General features: G+C 44.7%; 1 protein-coding gene across 1 annotated transcript in view; it reads left to right on the top strand.

Moving 5' to 3' along the window:
* The window catches only part of fancd2 (FA complementation group D2), a 174,055-nt gene that overhangs the window by 94,278 nt on the left and 61,965 nt on the right, over positions 1 to 17,812 (top strand). The window contains exons 24-27 of the mRNA XM_072281001.1: positions 10,385 to 10,500; positions 10,713 to 10,821; positions 11,905 to 12,006; positions 12,799 to 12,917. Coding sequence (XP_072137102.1) covers positions 10,385 to 10,500; positions 10,713 to 10,821; positions 11,905 to 12,006; positions 12,799 to 12,917 — 446 coding nt within the window. The remainder of the gene's footprint in view (positions 1 to 10,384; positions 10,501 to 10,712; positions 10,822 to 11,904; positions 12,007 to 12,798; positions 12,918 to 17,812) is intronic.

Consider the following 17,812-nt stretch of genomic DNA (forward strand, 5'->3'; position numbering starts at 1 on the left):
GTTATGCCCCCCTCCTCCCCTTAGCTTCATTTCCCGTTCCCTTTTCCCTCTCTCATTCTCCTTGCCCGCCCATCACCTCCCTCTGGTGCTCCTCCCACCTTTTCTTTCTTCCATGGCCTTCTGTCCTTTTCTATCAGATTCCCCCTTCTCCAGCCCTATATCTCCTTCACCAATCAACTTCCCAGCTGTTTACTTCATCCCTCCCCTTCGGGTTTCACCTATCACCTTGCGTTTCTCTCTCTCTTTCCCCCACTTTTTAAATATACTCCTCAGCCTTTTTTCCTCCAGTTATGCCAAAGGGTTTCGGCCTGAAACATCAACTGTACTCTTTTCCATAGACGCTGCCTGGCCTGCTGAGTTCCCCCAGCATTTTGTGTGTGTTGTCAAGAAAGGGTTGAACAGCTTGAATCTCTTCTCTTTTGGAAAGAAGACTGAAAGTAACAAAGCAGATCTTTATATGACAAATAGTTGTAATGGACTGGATACAGGGAGAATGTTTCAAGTTGTGTAGATGAGGAGAATTTGGGACCATTATTATAAAATAGTTACCAAGTAATCCAGTATGGAATTCAAAGGAAGCTTCTTTACCTAAAGAGTGATCAAACTGTGAAACTTTCTCTGCGAAGTGGTTGAAGTAGGATGTGTAGATGAATTTCAGAGCAGCATGGGCAAAGCAGACAAGGAAAATTATACTCTAAAAATCTGTTAAGCTTATGTGAGAGAAGACTGAAGGAGACTGCAATGGTTGGTCCATTTGTCTTATCTGTGCAGCTGTTTAATTTAATCCTATGTAAATATTTCAAATGTAATAGCTATCTGCAGTGCATAGCACAGCACACTGTGATTAAACCCTTACGCGGTGTATTCTAGGCTGCTACACTAAGTTCAGGTGTTTGAGTTCCAGCAGCTCCATCACAGGCATTAGGCTCCCCAACATCATTGACATCTTCAAAGGGTGGTGCTTCGAAAAGGTGGCACCCGTCATTAAGGACCCCATTCACCCAGGACGTGCCCTCTTATTACTACCATCAGACAGGAGATGCAGGAGGAGCCTGAAGACATGCACTCAATGTCTTAGGAACAGCTTCCTCCTCTACACCATCAGATTTATGAATGGAAAATGAATTACTCCATGAACACTACCTCACTATTTGTGTTCCCTTTCTGCATTGCTTGTTTATTTTTTAATATATATATATTATTGTAAGTGGCCTATCAGCAGCGTCAACAGAGCTTTACCAAGAGGGAATTCTCGCAGGTCAGCGGCGGTTATTTAAAAAGGGAGCTTCGAGAGTGTTTGTCCATTGTACATGGCCTATCAGCAGCGAGGTAAATTACCTGTGAGGAATAGAAACAGGAAGTATGTCTGTCAGGCTGGTGTTCTGTGCTGGGTGTCAGATGTGGGAAGTTCGGGAGACTCCCAGCCTCCAGGATGGACACATCTTCAGCTCATTAGGGAACTGGAGCTGCAGCTCGATGACCATCCTCAGGTCAGGGAAAGTGAGGAGGTGATAGAGAGGAGCAAGAGGCCAGTAGTCACACCAGGGACCTCGGGAGACTGGTAAGTGGGTAACAGTCAGGAGAGGGAAGGGCAACAGTCAGATACTAGAGAGTACCCCTGTGGCTGTCCAACTTAACAATAAGTGCCCCTGTTTGCCTGGGGAAGCGACAGTGGCCACACCTCTGGCACAGAGTCTGGCCCTGTGGCTCAGGAGGGTAGGGAAAGGAAGAAGGCAGCAATAATAGGGGACTCTATAGTTAAGGGGTCAGACAGGTGATTCTGTGGACGCAGGAAAGAAAGACGGATGGTAGTTTGCCTCCCAGGTGCCAGGGTCCGGGATGTTTCTCATTGCGTCCATGATATCCTGAAGTGGGAAGGTGAACAGCCAGAGGTCGTGATACTTACTGGTACCAAGGACATAGGTAGGAAAAAGGAAGAGGTCCTGAAAACAGACTGCATGGAGTTAGGAAGGAAGTTGAGAAGCAGGACCTCAAAGGGAGTAATCTCAGGATTATTTCCTGTGCCATGCGACAGTGAGTATAAGAATAGAGTGAGATGGAGGATGATGTGTGGCTGAGTGATTGGAGCAGGGGGCAAGAATTCAGACTTCTGGATCATTGGGACCTCTTTTGGGGCAGGTGCAACCTGTACAAAAAGGACCAATATCCTGGCAGGGAGGTTTGCTAAGGTTATTGGGGAGAGTTTAAACTAGAATTGCGAGGGGCCTGGAACGGAACTGAAGAGATGGAGGAAGGGGTGGTTGGCTCACAAATAGAAAAAGCTTGGAGACAGTCTGAGAGAGAGAATAGGCAGCTGATAGCGAAGGGATACCGATAGTTTGAAATGTATCTATTTTAATGCAAGAAGCAAAATGAACAAAGCAAATGAGCTCAGAGCGTGAATCAGTACTTGGAGCTATGATGTTACAGAGACTTGGATGGCTCAGGGGCAGGAATGGTTAACTAGAGGGCCAGGCTTTAGATGTTTCAGAAAGGACATGGAGGGAGACAAAAGAGGTGGGGATGTGGTACTGCTGATCAGAGATAGTGTCACAGCTGCAGAAAAGGAGGAAGTCATGGAGGGATTGTCTACTGAGTCTCTGTTGGTGGAAGTTAGAAACGGGAAGGGGTCAATAACTCTACTGGGTGTTTTTTATAGACCACCCAATAGTAACAGGGACATTGAGGAGCAGATAGGGAGACAGATTCTGAAAAGGTGTAATAATAACAGGGTTGTCGTGGTAGGAGGTTTTAATTTCCCAAATATTGATTGGCATCTCACTAGAGCAAGGGGTTTAGATGGGGTGAAGTTTGTCAGATATGTTCAGGAAGGTTTCCTGACACAATATGTAGATAAGCCTACAAGAGGAGAGGCTGTACTTGATCTGGTATTGGGAAATGGACCTGGTCGGGTGTCAGGTCTCTCAGTGGGAGAGCATTTTGGAGATAGTGATCACAATTCTATCTCCTTTACCACAGCATTGGAGAGAGATAGGAACAGACAAGTTAGGAAAGTGTTTAATTGGAGGAAGAGGAAATATGAAGCTATCAGGCAGGAACTTGGAAACATAAACTGGGAACAGATGTTCTCAGGTAAATGTACAGCAGTAATGTGGCAAATGTTCAGGGGATACTGGCGTGTCGTTCTGCATAGGTACGTTCCAATCAGACGGAAAGGATGGCAAGGTACAGGAACCGTGGTGTACAAAGGCGGTTGTAGATCTAGTCAAGAAGAAAAGAAAGGCTTACGAAATGTTCAAAAAACTAGGTAATGATAGAGATCTAGAAGATTATAAGGCTAGCAAGAAGGAGCTTAAGAATGAAATTAGGAGAGCCAGAAGGGGCCTTGAGAAAGTCTTGCCAAGTCGGTTTACAGGAAACCCTAAGGCATTCTGCAAGTATGTGAAGAGCAAGAGGATAAGACATGAGAGAATAGGACCAATCAAGTGTGACAGTGGAAAAAGTGACAGATTCAAGAAAGGGAGGAGAGGTAGCCCAGGAAATTATAGACCAGTGAGTCTTACTTCGGTGGTTGATAAGTTATTGGAGAAGATCCTGAGAGGCAGGATTTATGAACATTTGGAGAGGCATAATATGATTAGGAATAGTCAGCATGGCTTTGTCAGAGGCAGGTTGTGCCTTACGAGCCTGACTGAATTTTTTGAGGATGTGACTAAACACATTGATGAAGGTAGAGCAGTAGATGTAGTGTATATGGATTTCAGCAAGGCATTTGACAAGGTACTCCATGCAAGGCTTATTGAGAAAGTAAGGAGGCATGGGATCCAGAATTGGCTTGCCCACAGAGGGCTAAGAGTGGTTGTAGATAGGTCATATTCTGCATGGTCGGTGAGCAGTAGTTCTGGAACCCCTTCTCTTTGTGATTTTTATAATTGACCTGGATGAGGAAGTGGAGGAACACACATCAAAGTTGCTGGTGAACACAGCAGGCCAGGCAGCATCTCTAGGAAGAGTTACCTCTTCCTAGAGATGCTGCCTGGCCTGCTGCATTCACCAGCAACTTTGATGTGTGTTGCTTGAATTTCCAGCATCTGCAGAATTCCTGTTGTTTGAGGAAGTGGAGAGATGGGTTAGTAAATTTGCTGATGACACAAAGGTTGGTGTTGTGGATAGTGTGGAGGGCTATCAGAGGTTACTGCGAGACATTGATAGGACGCAAAACTGTGCTGAGAAGTGGCAGATGGAGATAAGTGTGAGTTGGTTCATTTTGGTGGTCAAATATGATGGCTGAATATAGTATTAATGGTAAGACCCTTGGCAGTGTGGAGGATCAGAGGGATCTTGGGGTCCGAGTCCATAGGACACTCAAGGCTGCTGTGCAGGTTGACTCTGGTTAAGAAGGCACATGGTGCATCAGCCTTCAATCAACTGTGGGATTGTGTTTAAGAGCCAAGAATTAATGTTACAGCTTTATAGCACCCTGGTCAGACCCTGCTTGGAGTACTGTGCTCAGTCTGGTCACCTCACTGCAGGAAGGATGTGGAAACTATAAAAAGGGTGCAGAGGAGATTTACAAGGATGTTGCCTGGATTGCGGGACATGCCTTATGAGAATAGGTTGAGTGAACGCGGTCTTTTCTTCTTGACGCGGCGGAAGATGAGAGGTGACCTGATAGAGGTGTATAAGATGATGAGAGGCATTGATCATGTGGTTAGTCATAGGCTTTTTCCCGGGGCTGAAATGGCTAACACGAGAGGGCACAATTTTAAGGTGCTTGGAAGTAGTTACCGAGGAGATGTCAGGGGTAAGTTTTTTACGCAAAGAGTGATGAGTGCGTGGAATAGGCTGCCAGCAACGGAGGTTGAGGCAGATACGATAGGACTTTTAAGAGACTCCTGGATAGGTACATGAAGCTTAGAAAATAGAGGGCTATGTGTAACCCTAGGTAATTTCTAAAATTAGTTCATGTTCGGCACAGGATTGTGGGCCGAAGGGCCTGTATCGTGCTGTCAATTTTCTATGTTATTAATAGTATTTTAACGTCTGCACTGTACTGCTGCAAAGCATCAAATTTTACAATTCTGAGTTGCAAGTTCACATTTTCACTAATTTTGTGCATAACACTTCTCCAATGATGTGTCAATGATTTACTATAGTCAGTGATTGCAATTAAGAATCTAATTTATTTCCGCTCCCCGACCTGAATCGATTAACATTGCCTGAGGTGATTTTAACTTGCAATGCAGATTTTGGATTGAATGCTAGACCTTCTTGTTTTCTTATCTGTACTGCTGCTTATAGATAAGTTTGGGAAATTAGTGAAGCATATTTTCGACAGACCTATTAATGTGGGATGATGAATGCAGTGCAGAAACTTTGAGTAAAGTTCCAATGAACATTCTGATCATGAAATCATTTACAAACTTGGAAGCATAAACTGGGAACATCTCCCACACGATCTCCATCTGCAGGTGCACCACAAGGCTTTGTGCTTAGTTCCCTGCTGTACACGTTTTACACTTATGACTGTGTGACTAGCACAGATCCAAACCAGTGCTGGTGACACCACTGTCATAAGCTGAATCAAAGGTGGTGAATCAGCATATAGGAGGGAGATTGAAAATCTGGCTGGATGGTGTCATAACAACAATATCTCACTCGATGTCAGCAAGACCAAGGAACTCATTATAGAATTCAGGAGAAGGAAACCAAATATCCTTGAGCCAAACACGAGGAAATCTGCAGATGCTGGATATTCAAGCAACACACATCAAAGTTGCTGGTGAACGCAGCAGGCCAGGCAGCATCTCTAGGAAGAGGTACAGTCGACGTTTCAGGCCGAGACCCTTCGTCAGGAGCCAGTCCTCATTGGAAGATCAGAGGTGGAGATGGTTAGCAAATTTAAATTCCTTGGTGTTATTATTTCGGACGACCTGTCCTGTGCCCAGCAAGTACGTGCAATTACAAAGAAAGCCCAGCAGCGCCTCTACTTCCTTTGTGGAGATTCAGCACAACCTCTAAAACTTTGACAACCTTATATAAATGTGTAATGGAGAGTATTTTGACTGGCTGCATCACAGCCTGTTAAGGAAGCGCCAATGCCCTTAGACAGAAAATCCTACAAAAGGTGAATACAGCCCAGTCAATCATGGCTAATGCCCTCTCAGCCGTTGAGCACATCTACATGAAGCACAGTCACAGGAAAGCAGCAGCTATCATCAGGGACCCCTACCACCCAGGACATGATCTCTTCTCACTGCTGCCATCAGGAAGAAGGTACAGGAGCCTCAGGACTCACATTACCAGGTTCAGGAGCAGTTATTAGCCCTCAACCATCAGATTCTTGAACCAATGGGGATAACTTCACTCAACTTCACTTGCCCCATCATTGAAATGTTCCCACAACCAATGAACTCACTTTTAAGGACTCTTCACCTCATGTTTTTCCCAACCACCGGGCCGAAGGCATGTGCTACCGGGCTGCGAGGAAACGATATAGGTCAGCTGCACCTTTCCTCATTCCCTGTTACGCACTGTTGAACTTGAACATAGGGTTGCCAACTGTCCCGTATTTGCCGGGACATCCCGTATATTGGGCTAAATTGGTTTCTCCCATACGGGACTGCCCTTGTCCTGTATTTCCCCCGCTAAGGTAGAATGTTCCTATGAAACCTTTCGTGCCGAAATGGCGTAAAGCGAAGAAGCAATTACCATTAATTTTTATGGGAAAAATTTTTTAGTGTTCCTGGACCCAAAAAATAAACAAAAAATAATCATACCAAATAACACATAAAATAATACTAACATATAGTAAAAGCAGGAATGATATGATGAATACACAGTCTATATAAAGTAGGAATAATGTATGTACAGTATAGTTGGGAAGATTAAACCAAAACCGATTTGTGGAAACAAAAAGTCATGTACGCACATGCACACAGAGGTACCCACGCAAGGCTTCATGGTCATGGTAGTCTTTCTCGGGGTAAACCAAAGTGTCCCGTATTTGACTGCTACTTTTGTCCTTTATTTGGGAGTGAGAAAGTTGGCAATCCTAACTGTAAAAGATATGTTGAGGTGAGTTTAACCCTACTTGAACACCCTCCACCTCCTCCCCGGTCAGCCAGTCGGCAAGAATATTGTCAATATTAAACCGGTCCGCGGTGCAAAAAAGGTTGGGAACCCCTGTTGTAGGCTGAGATTTCCAAGAAATGTACTCTATAGAAGATTGCCTCACAGCCTTTCCAACTTGATTGCGTTTTTTGACAAGGTGGTGAGAGAGATTGTTTTGGGTAGGGCATTGGATGTTGTCTACATGGATTTTAGTAAGGCGCTTGACAGAGTCCCTCATAGGAGGCCAATCCAGAAGATTAAGATGCATGGGGTCCACAGCTAATTGGCTGTTTCAATTCAGAACTGGTTTGCACATTGAGGACAGGGCAGTGGTTGAAGGGATTTATTTGAGTTGGAGGTCTGTAATTTGTGGAATTCCTCAAGGATTTGTGCTGGGACCTCTGCTATTTGTAATGTATATAAAAGACCTGGATGAAAATGTAGATGAGTAGGTTAGTAAATTTACGGATGATACCAAGATTGGTGGAGTTGTAGATTGTGTAGAAGACTGGCAAAGAATACAATATGATAAAGACCAGTTGCAGATATAGGCTGAGAAATGATAGGCGGTGTTTAACCCAGATAAATGTGAGGCGTTGCACCTTGGTAGGGCAAATGCAAGGACACAGTACGCTGTTAAGGGAAAAATCCTTAACAGTGTTGCTGAGCAGAGAGATCTTGGGATCCAAGTTCATAGCTCCTTGAAAGTGGCTACAGAGATCCATAAGGTGATTGAGAAGGCTTATGGAATACTTGCTTTTATTAGTCGAGGCACCGAGTTCAAAAGTCAGGACGTTATGTTGCAACTTTATAAAACTCTGGTGGTTAGGCCACAACTGAAGTATTGTATACAGTTCTAGTTATCCTGCTAAAGGAAGGATGTTGAGGTTTTGGAGAGGGTACAGGATGCTGCTTAGTTTAGAGGGCATGTGCTATCACAAGAAGCTGGATAAGCTTGGGTTGTTTTCTCTGGAGTGTTGGAGGCTGAGGAGAGATCTAACAGAGATTTACAAGATTATGAGAGGCATAGATAGAGTGGAGAGAGAGCATCTTTTTCCCAGGGTTGAAATTAGTAATATCAGAGGGCATGCATTGAAGGTAGAGGGAGTAGGTTCAAGAGGGATGTGAGGAATAAGTTTTTTACTCAGTCATGGATACCAGGAATGCACTGCTTGGTATGGTGGTGGAGGCAAATACATTAGAGGCTTTTAAGAGACGTTTAGATAGGCACATGAATGTAAGGAAGATCGAGGAATATGAAGGAACACACATCAAAGTAGCTGGTGAACGCAGCAGGCCAGGCAGCATCTCTAGGAAGAGGTACAGTCAACGTTTCGGGCCGGGACCCTTCGTCAGGACTAACTGAAGGAAGAGCTAGTAAGAGATTTGAAAGTGGGAGGGGGAGGGGGAGATCCAAAATGATAGAAGAAGATAGGAGGGGGAGGGGTGGAGCCACGAGCTGGACAGGTGATTGGCAAAAGGGATATGAGAGGATCATGGGACAGGAGGCCCAGGGAGATGGAAAAAGGGGATGGGGGGGGAAAACCCAGAGGATGGGCAAGGGGTATAGTGAGAGAGACAGAGGGAGAAAAAGGAGAGAGAGAGAAGGAATGTGTGTATATAAATAAATAACAGATGGGATACGAGGGGGAGGTGGGTCATTAGCGGAAGTTAGAGAATTCAATGTTCATGCCATCAGGTTGGAGGCTACCCAGACGGAATATAAGGTGTTGTTCTTCCAACCTGAGTGTGGCTTCATCTTTACAGTAGAGGAGGCCATGGATAGACATGTCAGAATGGGAATGGGATGTGGAATTAATATGTGTGGCCACTGGGAGATCCTGTTTTCTCTGGCGGACAGAGCGTAGGTGTTCAGCAAAACGATCTCCCAGTCTGCGGCGAGCGACTCACCTGGGAGGACTGTCTGGGGCCCTGAATGGTGGTAAGGGTTCAACGTATTATTCTCCGTAACTTCCGCCACCTCCAACGGGATCCCACCACTAAGCACATCTTTCCTCCCCCCGCCCCCCCTGCTTTCTGCAGGGATCGCTCCCTACGCGACTCCCTTGTCCATTCATTCCCCCCATCCCTCCCCACTGATCTCCCTCCTGGCACTTATCCTTGTAAGCAGACCAAGTGCTACACATGCCCTTACACTTCCTCCCTTACCACCATTCAGGGCCCCAGACAGTCCTTCCAGGTGAGGCGACACTTCACCTGTGAGTCGGCTGGGGTGATATACTGCGTCCGGTGCTCCCGATGTGGCCTTCTATATATTGGCGAGACCCGACGCAGACTGGGAGATCGTTTTGCTGAACACCCTGCTCTGTCTGTCAGAGAAAGCAGAATCTCCCAGTGGCCGCCATTTTAATTCCACATCCCATTCCCATTCTGACATGTCTATCCACGGCCTCCTCTACTGTAAAGATGAAGCCACACTCAGGTTGGAGGAACAACACCTTATATTCCGTCTGGGTAGCCTCCAACATGATGGCATAAACATTGACTTCTCTAACTTCCGCTAATGCCCCACCTCCCCCTCGTACCTCATCCGTTATTTATATACACACATTCTTTCTCTCACTCTCCTTTTTCTCCCTCTGTCCCTCTGACTATACCCCTTGCCCATCCTCTGGGGTTTTCCCCTCCCCTCCCCCTTTTCCTTCTCCCTGGGCCTCCTGTCTCATGATCCTCTCATATCCCTTTTGCCAATCACCTGTCCAGCTCTTGGCTCCATCCCTCCCCCTCCTGTCTTCTCCTATCATTTTGGATCTCCCCCTCCCCCTCCCACTTTCAAATCTCTACTAGCTCTTCCTTCAGTTAGTCCTGACGAAGGGTCTCGGCCCGAAACGTTGACTGTACCTCTTCCTAGAGATGCTGCCTGGCCTGCTGCATTCACCAGCAACTTTGATGTGTGTTGCTTGAATTTCCAGCATCTGCAGAATTCCTCGTGTTTGCGAGGAGTATGAACATAGCATTGGTAAGAGGGATTAATGTTTGGGTGTTTTTGATTTGCTTTTTAGCTGTTTTGGCACAACATTGTGGACTGAATGACCTTTTCCTCTGCTGTACTTGTCTGGGTAAAAACCTATGTAGTAATAGTGTGTATAGCAATGTATGAAGAGTATGAATTGAATTTTACACTTGTCTAGATTATAACAGATTTTATCAGGTAATATTTTATTAAATACTTATAAAATACTGTCGTAGCACAATACACAGTAAATCTGGCTTCTTAGAATCTAAAGTCAATGTAAAATCCATGTTTGTTGGGGTATTTGTCTTTACTCAGCTTATTGTCTCATTGCAGGTTGTCCACTTTATCTGACTGACTTGGAGCTTGTGGAGAAGGTGGAGTCTCTGTCCAAACAAGAACGGGAGTTGCTTTGTTCACTGCTGTTTCATGCCCTCAACTGGTTCAGAGAGGTAATGTTACCTGAAACATGGTCTGGTACAAGTCTGCAACTGAACGGGCGATAGCTTCTGATTTCTAAAAGCCCACTTTGTGATATCTCTGCTAAAGCTTACTGAATTATAAATTCAAAATAGACATGGCCAATCTAGTTATATTCCAGAGCAGTTAATGAGCATTATTTCTGTGGAGTTATCAGCAGTGATTAATTTTATCTGTTTTCCAGGTAGTAAATGGATTCTGTAAACAGCAGGATACTGAGATGAAGGGAAAGGTACTCCTCCGATTGCAGAACATTACTCAGCTACAGGGACTTCTTGAGAAGTGTATATCAGGTTTGCCTTGGTTTGTACTTATGTGGGGCTTTACAGCTTGACCATACAATTTGCAGGTATTGTTGTGGTTACAACATTTTGTATGGAGATTTTATAGTAGTTGCATAATAGCTGTTTGTAGCAGGATTTGCAAGATAGTGTGAAGACTGGAGCCTGAACTATAGTTGAGATTGTATTTCAGGTACATCCGGATTAGTAATCCGTTGGTTACACCTGCATTTTATGGCTGTGCACCTACTACTGTCCTGGAGGCATCCTGCAAAGCAAGTGGCCCAGGAATAATGACAGGATCTTGGGCAGCAGAATTTGAATCACCTTTTCCACCTCCCTGATTATGACTCCTCATGCTGTCTTTTGGGCTTTTACATAATATCTCTGCCATTTAGAAATAGACAAAAAAATTAGATACATTAACATATAAATTAATGAATAGCATTAGGGTTAGATCATTTAAAATATAACTACTTATAAATATAGTGGTTGATTCCTTGGGTTAGGATATTCTACTTTAGGTAACAACGCAAGTGATCGTGCTTGAATGTTTCCATGTGTTCCCAGGTATGATCTTTGACTCCATAACATAATGGACCCCTTCTTATTTCTTGTGGAACTATTAGCCACTAGTCTAACAGGCCAATTGAATGAAGACAAGAGCCGGATGCAAATTTTAAATGTTTTGCAATTCATGTCTAAATATTGACCTAAATTCTCTTTTTACTTGTCCTATTTACTTGAACACGATATTCATTTATATCTCAGAATTTAAAAGGCTGCCTGTAAGGAGTTTGTACATTCTCTCCATGACAGCATGGGTTTCCTCCAGGTGCTCCAGTTTCCATCCATGTTCCAAAGACATACTAGTTGATAGGTTAATTGGCCATTGTAAATTGTCCCATGATCTGGCTAGGATTAAATCAAGGGATTGCTCGGCGGTGTGGCCAAGAGGGCCTATTCTACACTGTATCTCAATAAATAAATAAGTGGTTCCCCAAATATCAGAGGACAGTTAAAACAAGAATAATTTCTGTGTCCTTAGTATTCACTTTTAACTTTCTCAGCTAAATTTTCCTTTTAATATTTCAGAGACTCCTGGATATATCCCTCCACTGGCAAACTTTGATACAGACATCACTGAAGTTCCTCCAATGACAGCTGTTGTAACAACAGCCAAGAAAGAAAATAAAGGTGATCATTGCTCCAAAAAGAAAAGCTTGTTGGTAGCTTCAGAATAGGCCATAAAAATGGCTCTAAAGTCTGCACTTTGTGATGAACTAAATGGCCTCCTTTACCTAGACCTTTTTTTTAAAATAAGGTCACATATTTAAGAATGGGGCTAAAATCTGCCATAATTTATGGCGGAGCCGACTCACTGGGCTGAATGACCTGCTCCTGCTCCGATATCTTATTGTCTTTGACAATCAATACTGTCAATGACCAAAAGTATTGTACTTCAACCCAGGGACTCTGTACTTCTCTGTATCTTCAATTGAAGATTCTCTAACCTTTGCTTTTTCTAGAACAAAAAACATGTTTGAGACAAGGAGGTAAGTTGGCTCCTGATTGACATATAATCAGTTTCCGGTCTTAGTCGTAGATGAAGGATGATCTTCCTTGCTGGGTTAGCTAATTTATCCAGCTGAGCTGTGTATTTCAAGAGAATCCAAAGAAATACTGAGTTGCTGTTAGGGAAAGGAATAGCAGCCAGGGTTCATGATTCTTAATGACTGTTTAGTGATTCTGGTGGAAAAGAATCTGCATGCGGATATTGATGGGGAAAAAACTGGATCTGCTCTGATTTCCCGAACTGCCTTGACTCAAAGGTGACACTTGGCTAGGATACCAGCAGGCTGAAATAAGTTTTTGCATCGGGGAGAAATGAAAATATTTTCTATCAATTGTTTTACACTGAAGAATATATCAAATTCAGAGCCTTAAAGATGTTAATATTTTTGTTTTTAATTTGCATTTGTCCGCAAGATCTGAAGGGTAATAAGAAGCAGAAATCAGAAGGCAGCAAGAACTCTTCTGCTGACAGCACACAGACTGAGGAGCCTGCAGAAGAAAGTCAGATGCAAACTGAGAATACTCAAGGAAAGGTACAGTTAAGAACAAGGGTGGCTTATGCTCCATGAATTGAAACTCTTGGTATCATATTAACATGTGTTTGTGTATGTGTCGCTGTCATTTTCTTTTAATAAATTATCAGCTAAAGCATTTAAATGTGATTCCTCACCCTGATTTTGCAGTTAGCAGTGTGTCAGTGCTACACAGCAACACCCTATTGCTTTAACTAGTTAAATGCAGAGATCAGAAATACTCAAAATTTTATAACAAGCTCGACGGCATTATTCCAACGTTCCCTGATTCAGTGCACATATAACTGAAATCTTTGAAATAGTCCCATGTAGTAATAATAATAATAAATAATGTGTATTTTTAAAAATATTGTTATAGATTGCACGTTCTTTTTTTAACGCTTGTGAGAGAATGTCTTTTTCCAGGAGGGCTAGCACAATATAATCAAGGTTAAAGTCTGTCATGAGCCTTGTGGCCCATCAGGCCAGTGCTTATGCCGGTATCCGTGGCGTGAAGCAACTGAGCGTACGAGACTCCCCCCACCCCCCCACCCGGGTAGGACGCCAGTCTATCGAAAGGTTCACCCCCAGCATTTTTGCCAGTACCCATTCTCAGCTGGGTAGACTGGAGCATTGTGTGGTTAAGTGCCTTGCTCAAGGACACACATGTTGCCCCGGCCGAGGCTCAAACCCATGACCTTTAGATCGCTAGTCCAATGCCCTAACCACTTGGCCACGTGCCACACAGCATGATATAATGGTCAGTGTTATTGGTGACACTTAGTGACTGCAGTATGAGCAATAAAAGTGGAAATCATAGCCCAGTCTATCACAGGCTTGTTACTTCCTTCTATGGTCTATCTTCATGGTGCATTGTATCAGAAGGGCTATTAATATTGTCAAGGATGCCTGCAATCATGGCCATTCCTCTTTCTCCCTTCTGCCTTCTAGGAGAAGACAGGAGTATGAAAGCCCAGGCAACTAGACTCAAGAACAGCTTCTTCCCCACTGCTACCAAACCAATCACCTCTTTTACATCCTCTAACTAGTAATGCTGTTCCATTCGCAGACTCTTAATTTTACACCTCTCAGTTATTCTGTTACTGTCACTTCAGCTTTGTTTAAGTTTCTTCGATTAGCATGACTACACCTCGTACTGTGTTGTTTTATGCTCATTGCTATATTGTATTTATTAAAGATTCAAAATTGTTTATTGTCATTCTTCAGCATACAAGTGTAAAGGAGAACAAAATGATTGTTACTCTGGATCTGATACAGCTCAAATAAGCACAATAAGCATAAAGGATATAAAAAAGCATAATTATAAATATGAAAGCAGTTCTATAAAATACAATGTACAAGTAGGGATCTCAGGATACTTGGAAACATGATACTGTGGAAAGCGGCCAGTGAGTGAGTGGGCCAGTGACGGAGTGGAGATTTGAGGCTTTGACTCGAGAGGCTTCGATGAGAAGAGGCGGAGGACAAGCTTGCTCGCAGTTAGTCTTTACGATGCCTCCTGAGATGGTGATGTGCCTCTCACGTGAGATGTGGCAGTCTTGGGGGAACGCCCCTCTCCCACAGAGTCACATCTGCCAGAAGTGCATACGGCTGGGCGATCTGGAAGACCGTGGAAGGAATCTGGAGCAGCACCTGGATGACCTTCGACTCATAAGGGAGAATGAGGCAGTCATAGATGAGAGCGACAGGGAGGTAGTCACACCTAGGCTGTCGGAAGCAGGTCGTTGGGTGACAGTCAGAGGGGGGGAAAGCAAAGGTGAGCAGACAGGTAGTGCAGAGCACCCCTGTAGCCATTCCCCTGAATAATAAGTTTACCATCCTGGATACTGTTGTTGGGGACGACTGACCAGTTATGAGCCATGGTGGCAGGGTCTCCGGCACTGAGTCTGACCCTGTGGTGCAGAAGGGTGGGACGGAGAAGAGGAGAGCTGTCGTTATTGGAGACTCTATAGTCAGGGGAGCAGACAGGAGATTTTGTGGACGTGAGAAGGACACCCGCATGGTTTGTTGCCTCCCAGGTGCCAGGGTCCGGGATGTCTCTGACCGGGTGCACGACGTCCTGTTACGAGAGGGAAAGCAACCAGAAGTCGTGATACATGTTGGGACCAACGACATAGGCAGGAAGAGGGATGAGGTCCTGAAGTGTGAGTTTCGGGAACTAGGCAGAACGCTGAAGAACAGGACCTCAAGGGTGGCGTTCTCAGGATTGCTGCCAGTGCTACGTGACAGTGATGGTAAGAATTGGAGGAGATGGCAGTTGAATGCGTGGCTGAGGAGTTGGTGCAGGGAGCAGGGTTTTAGATTTTTGGATCATTGGGATCTCTTCTGGGGAAGGTGGGACCTGTACAGATTGGATGGGTTGCACCTGAACTCGAGGGGGAGCAATATCCTTGCAGGTATGTTTGCTGGCATGGTTCGGGAGGGTTTAAACTAATTTGCAAAGAGGATGGGACCCAGAGCGATAGAGCAGTGAAAGAAGTGCATGGAGTAAAGCCAGATCTGACATACAGAGAGGCTTTGAGGAAAGAGAAGCAGAATAAATGGTGTAAAGACAGTAAGGTAGAAGGGCTGAAATGTGTGTACCTCAATGCAAGAAGCATCAGGAAAAAAGGTGATGAACGGAGAGCTTGGATACATACATGGAATTATGATGCAGTGGTCATTACAGAGACTTGGCTGGCACCAGGGCAGGAATGGATTCTCAATATTCCTGGATTTCAGTGCTTTAAAAGGGGTAGAGAGGGCAGAAAAAGGGGAGGAGGGGTGGCATTACTGGTCAGGGATACTATTACAGCTACAGAAAGGGTGGGTAATGTAACAGGATCCTCTTTTGAGTCAATATGGGTGGAAGTCAGGAACAGGAAGGGAGCAGTTACTCTATTGGGGGTATTCTATAGGCCCCCTGGTAGCAGCAGAGATACAGAGGAGCAGATTGGGAGGCAGATTTTGGAAAGGTGCAAAAATAACAGGGTTGTTATCATGGGTGACTTTAACTTCCCTAATATTGATTGGCACCTGATTAGTTCCAAGGGTTTAGATGGGGCAGAGTTTGTTAAGTGTGTCCAGGACGGATTCCTGTCACAGTATGTGGGCAGGCCGACTAGAGGGAATGCCATACTAGATCTAGTGTTAGGTAATGAACCGGGTCAGGTCACAGATCTTTCAGTGGGTGAGCATCTGGGGGACAGTGACCACCGCTCCCTAGCCCTTAGCATTATCATGGAAAAGGATAGAATCAGAGAGGACAGGAAAATTTTTAATTGGGGAAGGGCAAATTATGAGGCTATAAGGCTAGAACTTGCAGGTGTTAATTGGGATGATGTTTTTGCAGGGAAATGTACTATGGACATGTGGTCGATGTTTAGAGATCTCTTGCAGGATGTTAGGGATAAATTTGTCCCGGTGAGGAAGATGAAGAATGGTAGGGTGAAGGAACCATGGGTGACAAGTGAGGTGGAAAATCTAGTCAGATGGAAAAAGGCAGCATACATGAGGATTAGGAAGCAGGGATCAGATGGGTCTATTGAGGAATATAGGGAGGCAGGAAAGGAGCTTAAGAAGGGGCTGAGAAGAGCAAGAAGGGGGCATGAGAAGGCCTTGGCGAGTAGGGTAAAGGAAAACCCCAAGGCATTCAATTATGTGAAGGAAAAAAGGATGACAGGAGTGAAGGTAGGACTGGTTAGAGATAAAAGTAGGAAGATGTGCCTGGAGGCTGTGGAAGTGAGCGAGGCCCTCAATGAATACTTCTCTTCGGTATTCACCAATGAGAGGGAACTTGATGATGGTAAGGACAATATGAGTGAGGTTGATGTTCTGGAGCATGTTGATATTAAGGGAGAGGAGGTGTTGGAGTTGTTAAAATACATTAGGACGGGTAAGTCCCCAGGGCCTGATGGAATATTCCCCAGGCTGCTCCACGAGGTGAGGGAAGAGATTGCTGAGCCTCTGGCTAGGATCTTTATGTCCTCGTTGTCCACGGGAATGGTACCGGGGGATTGGAGAGAGGTAAATGTTGTCCCCTTGTTCAAAAAAGGTAGTAGGGATAGTCCGGGTAATTAGACCAGTGAGCCTTGCGTCTGTGGTGGGAAAGCTGTTGGAAAAGATTCTTAGAGATAGGATCTCTGGGCATTTAGAGAATCATGGTCAGCATGGCTTTGTGAAGGGCAGATCGCGTCTAACAAGCCTGATAGAGTTCTTTGAAGAGATGACCAGGCATATAGATGAGGGTAGTGCAGTGGATGTGATCTATATAGATTTTAGTAAGGCATTTGACAAGGTTCTACACAGTAGGCTTATTCAGAAAGTCAGAAGGCATGGGATCCAGGTAAGTTTGGCCAGGTGGATTCAGAATTGGCTTGCCTGCAGAAGGCAAAGGGTGGTGGTGGAGGGAGTACGTTCAGATTGGAAGATTGTGACTAGTGGTGTCCCACAAGGATCTGTTCTGGGACCTCTACTTTTCGTGATTTTTATTAACGACCTGGATGTGAGGGTAGAAGGGTGGGTTGGCAAGTTTGCAGGCGACACAAAGGTTGGTGGTGTTGCAGATAGTGTAGAGGATTGTCAAAGATTGCAGAGAGGCATTGATAGGATGCAGAAGCGGGCTGAGAAGTGGCAGATGGAGATCAACCCAGAGAAGTGTGAGGTGGTACACTTTGGAAGGACAAACTCCAAGGCAGAGTACAAAGTAAATGGCAGGATACTTGGTAGTGTGGAGGAGCAGAGGGATCTGGGGGTACATGTCCACAGATCCCTGAAAGTTGCTTCACAGGTGGATAGGGTGGTTAAGAAAGCTAGTGGGGTGTTAGCTTTCATAAGTCGAGGGATAGAGTTTAAGAGTCACGATGTAATGATGCAGCTCTATAGAACTCTGGTTAGGCCACACTTGGAGTACTGTG

Source organism: Mobula birostris, chromosome 16 (genome assembly GCF_030028105.1).
Source record: "Mobula birostris isolate sMobBir1 chromosome 16, sMobBir1.hap1, whole genome shotgun sequence".
Taxonomy (NCBI): domain Eukaryota; kingdom Metazoa; phylum Chordata; class Chondrichthyes; order Myliobatiformes; family Myliobatidae; genus Mobula; species Mobula birostris.